At 49.3% G+C, this 6,732-nt stretch overlaps 1 protein-coding gene across 2 annotated transcripts; it reads right to left on the reverse strand.

The window, feature by feature from the left end:
• Nucleotides 1-817: 817 nt before the first annotated feature.
• Nucleotides 818-6,345, reverse strand: SP8 (Sp8 transcription factor). 2 transcript variants are annotated; one of them, XM_017526945.2, is made up of 2 exons: nt 6,123-6,345; nt 818-5,147 (listed from the first exon to the last, which is right to left on the reverse strand). In XM_017526945.2, the coding sequence occupies exons 1-2, from the start codon at nt 6,141-6,143 to the stop codon at nt 3,648-3,650; spliced, it is 1,521 nt and encodes a 506-aa protein (XP_017382434.1). In that variant the 5' UTR covers nt 6,144-6,345; the 3' UTR covers nt 818-3,647. The 2 variants fall into 2 exon arrangements, with proteins under 2 accessions (XP_017382434.1, XP_017382435.1); XM_017526946.2 differs by lacking the exon at nt 6,123-6,345 and adding an exon at nt 5,294-5,391.
• Nucleotides 6,346-6,732: the final 387 nt, after the last annotated feature.

Raw genomic sequence — 6,732 nt, forward strand, 5'->3', positions numbered from 1 at the left:
TAAATCACAATTTTGTACTCCATCTTCTGTTTTCCCAAAAGAGGATACTCATCCTTAAAAAGAGAACCCTGCCCACTCTGCAGAAAATTAAGCTAGAAATACTGTTCAATTACCACCAAAATAAACTAAGCAAAGCTAGAAGGGTAAGGAGCCAGAAGGAAAAAAGTGAAAGTTTGCACGTCTGTACAAAAGAAAAAAAATGTCCCCCATAAACCACCCCAAAGAAATCTTCTTCCAGACAATATTTGTCCTTGTCATAACCCACCTCTTAAATCAATGTTGATTCTGCATGTAATGCAACTGATATTAAAAATGTACCAAGCAGCTTTCCTCTTACCTGCCACTACATTTAACTCCTTCAGAACCGCTCTTTCCGAATCCCTCAGCACTGCAACTTTCAATAAAAAAGAAACAACCCTTAAACTGTGTTCTGCTTGTTTTTCCTAGGAAGAAAGTGACAGAAAGAGACTATTTTACTTTTAAAACCATTATTTAAAACTATAGTATACCAAAGAATCAGAGCTAACTTGTTTGTCTAAAACCATAGAGACTGGAGGCCTCAAATACCTGTATAGACAGCAGGATTAAAGGTGTCACCTACTTGGACATGAGCTGCATTATTCTAAAACATCTTTTATCCCTAATTGTTTTTTCATCTGAATTTGCAATGTTCATGCACTTTGCATTTTCACTTGTTATCGATGCATTATAATTACCATATATAGATTTCAATGGAAAATTTTCAGTTCAAGTTGTATACCAAGACTATACTTAGGGTGGGGAGATTGCAAACAGAAAGAAAGAAGCTAAACTTGTAAGAATCTGAACACACTAACTTTTTATTCAATTTGATTCAAAATAATATTAATCTAATAGTGAAATAGTGATATAACATCAATCAACATTTAAAGTATTTTATGTTTCAAAGTATGGCTCAAGGAATACCCATTGCTTAAATGCACTTAGACATAACAAGACAATATTTTTTATTGGCATCATTGACACCTATGAACAATAGCCTAGTAAATAGATTAAGGTTTAACCTTTCCTTTCTTTGGTGGCTGTTTAGAGACTTTAAAAGAACAGATAACTCATTTCAACAGGAATCTACTACTGATATTTACCTCTACATAATCTTTAGCTAAGCATGGAATGCCAAAAAAAAGCTTTTGTTAGTTTGACCTCCTCCACCTCCTAACAACAAAAGTTATCCCCAAACCCATGTTTTTACTTTAGATATACTGATCTTCCAATGTAAGGCTTGGCCTTTTAAATACTAAATGCAATCAACGGCCAACAACCAGACTCCTGGAGACTGAGAAGGAAACAGAATGGTGAAATTTCTTTGAATTGTGACTTAGTACAATTTTTAAGAGGTCAGTAAATCCTGATGCTATGAGCTAAATCTACTGGTAAATAATTAATTACATTCCTTAGACACTATAATCTTTATCTTGGTATACAGAGAAAACACAGCTTTGCCAAATAGATCTTTCCATCTAACATCTTAAAGGTAATTATTTAAATATTACCACAAACAGGGTTATATTTTGTTTAAATTAGACAATTAACTGAAGATAAAATGCACATGTCCATAGTTTAAAAAGGGGAAAAAATACAAATTAACTGGCCTAGTCTTTTATCTGAGTTTATTAATACCATTTAAAATATTACAAATAAATCAATTACATTTCATGCATTTAAAATGCAAATCTAAAATGTTCCAGAGAAAGGCTTTTCATTTCAATGTGAAATATCCAAATTATTTCAACATTACAATGAGCAATTAGTTTGCAGAATCTGCAAACATTTAAATGTAGTGTCAGAAATATTTATTAACAGTTAACAATATTACCTTCAGGAAATACACAAAGGCCAAAGTTAGTCGAGTTTCACTTGGACAATTTAATACATGGGTTTTGGCTGACCCACTTATTATGAAATATAGGAGAACTCTCACTTTAACTATGCCTGAACTGCCAGCAAATGCAAATAAGTACATGCTCCATTAAATTAAATGTCATCCAACATTTATCAAATATTGTCTTAGATACAGCTTGATACCTATCTAAATTCATATTCAAGCAAAACTAGGCCCCGAAAGTGCGTTTGTGGCTCTGCACCTCCAGAAGTGAGTTCAAAAAACCTGCAGCTCATCAGAACTGCAACAATAACTCTTAATATTTTCTTGTGACAAAAAAAAAAAAAATCAAGTTTACTTCAATATATTTTCAAATATTTACTGGAAGTAATGTACAAGAAAAATACTTTACAAAATCGTCTCCTGGACAACTGCACCTCACACCCTTACACTGGTGGAGTTATATTAATTGGTAACTAATCTAGAACGATTCTCCAGTTGTACAAACCATTAGGTTCAGATATATTTTACAAAGGTTCTTTTTTATTTTCCTATTTTCTCTCTTTTGGCATTTAAACTACAGCCTCGTCTGAAATAAACGATAGCTTCTTCACTTGTTTGTAAGTTTAAATCACACACAAAAAGTTTAACCCTACGATATTCAATAAATTGCGAGAATTTACAGAAATGGGCACTATACAAATTGACGGCGGGACAAACAAAAAAAGATTCAGAGGTTTATGTTTGGGAGTGGTGAAAAAACGAGGTAGAAAAGGACAAACACGGAGATAGTTAATCTGGTCTCACCGGAAAAGAGTATTTTTGCATAAGAAAAAAACACCTACCCTCACCCCGCCTCCACCCCATAAGTTAAGTTAATGCGTTCAAAATAACTTTGGGATCAATATTAGCAGTTTCGAGAGAAAGACTTGCTCACCGCTAGAGGAAAAAAACTATTACAGAAGGGAAACCAAGGGGAAGGTTACTATTTTTCCCTTAGTTTTTAAAAAAAATTCTATAAAGATGAAAGAAAGCTGCTGCAGCGATTCGACAAGACTGCCCTTTGCAGAAACTTGCATCAGTTCCACCTCAGGGAACAAAGAAATAGAGGCAGAACTGACATTGGGAGACCTAATCTCTGCAAGCTGTGGGTCTCGGTGCTGCCAAAAAGGCACCCCCACCAAGCTCCGACAGCCTGCGCAGCGCGCCCGGCGATACCCAGCGGCCCGGCAGCGTGCTCCGAAGCAGAGCTGCCCAGGACAGCGGCTATGGAACCAAGTCGGCGGCTGCCTGGGCGGCGCTGTTCTACCCAGGCTTCCAGTCTCACCCTCCCCTCTGCTCCGGCTCAGGCTTACTCAGCCCAGCCACTCCCGCCGGGGCTGAGGCCCGTGGTCTCCCAGGCACTGGATTTGTCCAGCTCTACCTCCAGCGGCCTCTTCCCTCTAAAAGTTATGAGGGTCACAACCTGAGGGTGACGCGGGAGAGAACGAGGAGGGGAGAACGTGAACTAAAGGCCCACCGAGGCAAGGGTTACGGCTGCACCGGGCTCAGGCAGCGTTACCCGTGGAGAGGGAAAGCCAGGGCCCGGGACAGCCATGCGTGTTACTTACATGTCCATATCCCCTTTACACAGGCAAGTCACAGAAGGAAGGGGAGGGGCAGACACAGAGAGACAGACAGCGAGTCGGATGCAATAGGGAGAGGCTGAAGTTGAAGCCGGGACCTACAGGGCCCAAGAGGACGCGATGGGAGGAGGTCGGGGAGAGGGGCGGGCGCAGGGTGGGCGTCACTCTAGGCCGTTGCGATGCCCGGGCTCGGGGGGCTGCAGCAGCTCCGGGGAGTGGCAGGGCGGGCTGCCCGCCGCGCTGTGCTCGCTGTCGGTGTCGCTGCCCTTCTTGCCTCCGCTGCCGGAGCCCGCCGAGCCGCCGCCGCCGCCGCTGTGCGTCTTCACGTGTTTGCTGAGGTGGTCGCTGCGCATGAAGCGCTTGTTGCAAACTGGGCAGGCGAAGCGCTTCTCGCCGGTGTGGGTCCGCAGGTGCCGCTGCAGCTCGTCGGAGCGCGTGAAGCGCTTGCCACAGAAGAGCCAGTTGCACACGAAGGGCCGCTCGCCCGTGTGCCAGCGCAGGTGCGCCTTGAGGTGCGAAGTCTTGCCGTACACCTTGCCGCAGCCTGGTATGTGGCAGCTGTGCAGGCCCTTGCGCCGCAGGCTCGCCCCAGCAGGGCCCAGCCGCTCTGCCTCCTGGCAGTTGGGGCAGTCGCAGGTGGCGCGGCCGGAGTAGCGGCGAGTTGAGGAGCGCGGGGAGCCCCCCAGCGGCGCCGAAGGCCCAGCGCTCAGCATGGAGCCCCCTGCGCCGGCCAGCGGCGACGGGGCAGAGTCCGGGTAGGAGCCCGGCAGCACTGGCTTGAAGCCGTCCATGAGGTGCTGCCCAGCGGGGCTGAGCAGGTGCGAGGAGGCGCCGCTGCTGAAGGCCGAGTGACTCAGGCCCGAGTAATCCGAGTTGTAGCCTCCCAGCGGCGAGTGCAGCGAGGTTTGGAGCCCCCCGGCGGCGGGGTGCAGCGAGCTGGGCAGCGCGGCCGCGCCGTTCGGGTTCTGAACGTCGATCCAGCCGGCGCCCACGTCCCACCAGCTGGAGGCGCCGGCCGAGCCCACCTCTCCCGCAGCACCCAGGCCTGGGTGTGAGGGCTTGAACCACGACTCGTACGGGTGCGCCATGCCCACCCGCGGGTAGATGCCCTGCAGCCCGTCCACAGAGGTGTGCACCTTGGAGATGAACACCGGCTGGTGGGAGCCGTCCTGCGAGTGCGCAGAGGAGCCGCCGCCGCCGCCGCCGCCCCCGCCGCCGCTGCCCCCGGAGACGCCGGGGGCCTGGAAAACAGAGTAGTCGTTAGCGAAAGGCGAGCTGGAGGCTGCAGCGGCGGCGGCGGCGGCGGCCGCCGCGGCGCTGCTGGAAGTGAGGGAGAAGGCGCTGGAGCCAGGCGAGCCGCCGCAACTGAATGAGTCGGACACCAGGGCCGCGGCAGCAGCAGCTGCTGCAGCGGCCGCCGCAGCCGCCGAGGACGAGCCGCCGTTCCTGGAGGCCCCCGACACGCCAAAGCTTGAGAGACTGGAACCCACTACGTTGCAGCTGCCGGAAGAAGAGGACGAGGAGCGTTTCCAGGGGTGGAAGCCTTTGCCGAAGGAAGAAGAGCTATCCGAGAGGGAGGAGGGAGACGGGGTAGGGCTGCCGATCTTATTACAGGTAGCAGCAAGCATGGCCAGAGGAGTTGATCCCAACCTCGGTTCTTCCTGAGAGGAGGAGAGGAGGAGTGGGGGAGGGGAGGTAGGCAAAGGGCCGGTGGGGGAGGAAAGGAAGAAACGTGCATCAGTAATCCGGTAGCCTCCAAAGCGCCCCACTGCACCCCATCTCTTGCTGCGGCGCGCCACCAACTCACCTGGCACCCCCAACAGCCCCGGCGCCCGGCCGGTTCCTACTCTACAGGAGGGGACAAGTTTGGCTGCCGCCGTCTGATTCGGGAGCAAAGCACCACGCTAAAGAGTTTGACAAGTATTCTCACCTAAAACAACACGTTCTTGCACACAAGGCCCCAGACACTTTGAAACAAACAAGCAAAAAGTCCAGATTGGAGAGGAAGGAAGTTTTCTTTGCCGAGAAGCCTGGGGGAAAACCATTGGACTGCTTTTAAGAGCGCTTCCCCTGTAATCCTGAGAGCTTTGTAAATCCTGTTCCGGTCCCCAGAAACCCATCCTGGATTGTTTCTCCCAGGCCAAAAGAGGTCAAACTGTAGGGCTCACTCTTTCGTCCTGCTTTTTCTTTCTTTTTTAAAAAGCGTATCTACAATAGTAAAAACGAGACGAGTTCAACGTACCTGTGAGACAAGGCGGGCTGCAAAAAATTTTTTTTAAGGGTTAGGGGAAGAATCTGCACTTTGCCCAGAAGGAAAAACTTGCTCTCTTTACCCCCGAAATCGTCGCCTGTAAAATGTGCTGGGCGCAGGTCTCCCGGGCAGGGAGCAGCCAGGCGCTGCGCGGTGGCTTGTCTAAATGCCCTTCGAACGTTTTCCTGCGCTGAAAAAAAGTGACTCTGCCCCCTTCTCCCCCTTTTTCTTTTCTCCAAACTGACTTGTATTTAAAGAAAAAAAAAAAAAAAAAGCTCTCAATAGAGAGACTGATAGCCCGTGGCCTGGCCCGGGAGACTAACCCCCTCCAATCGGCAATAAAAGGAAGCTAATTAAACCAGCAAGAGAAAAACCTGAGACTCACCCCTAGAAGTGAAGTTGCCATCACACAAAAGTGCCCTCCTCCTCTCAGAGGATCTTTTTTATATTGATAAATCAGAGGCAGTGTTTTTTTTAGAGGTGTGCAATACAATGATCAGTTCCGCCCATTCCACCACAATTGTAGCTCCCTCTCCGGCTTTGAAGTGCCGCGGAGGCGCAGCCAGCCAATCTGCAGCCTCGCCGGGCCGCGCCGCGCGCGCGCCGTGAGGTCATCGGCGCCGCCGCGGGCAGCCGCTGTGAAGGGGGGAGTAGGAGCGGAGGGGGCGGGGGCGAAGGCGGGGGCGGCTGCGTGTGTTACAAAGCGCAAAGCGCGCGCGTGTGTGTGTAACAATGTAACTGTGTGAGTGTGACCAAGCGGAGGAGAGAACAGTGCGGAGACGGGAGGAAGGGGGGATGTGGGTGTGATACTGTAACTGACAGTGTGGTAAGAGGTGGGAGTGGAGAAAGAGTGCAGAAAAAGGAGGGTTGTGTGACAGGGTTACTGAGTGTGCGACAAAGCGGGGTAGAGGGACAGAGCAGTTAAATGTTAAGGGGAAGGGTGTGAGTTTACCGTACTGTAGCTGTGAGTCTGAGAAAACTAGGGAGGGAAGAGG

The sequence above is a fragment of the Cebus imitator genome, unplaced genomic scaffold, assembly GCF_001604975.1.
Source record: "Cebus imitator isolate Cc_AM_T3 unplaced genomic scaffold, Cebus_imitator-1.0 Scaffold45, whole genome shotgun sequence".
Taxonomy (NCBI): domain Eukaryota; kingdom Metazoa; phylum Chordata; class Mammalia; order Primates; family Cebidae; genus Cebus; species Cebus imitator.

Bases quoted from the DNA above. Each gene is read 5' to 3' on its own strand.
- SP8 (XM_017526945.2), bottom strand. From the start codon at position 6,143: ATGGCAACTTCACTTCTAGGG. The intron at 5,148-6,122 runs GTGAGTCTCAGG...TCCTCCTCTCAG, and splicing joins TGGCAACTTCACTTCTAGGG to GAAGAACCGAGGTTGGGATC.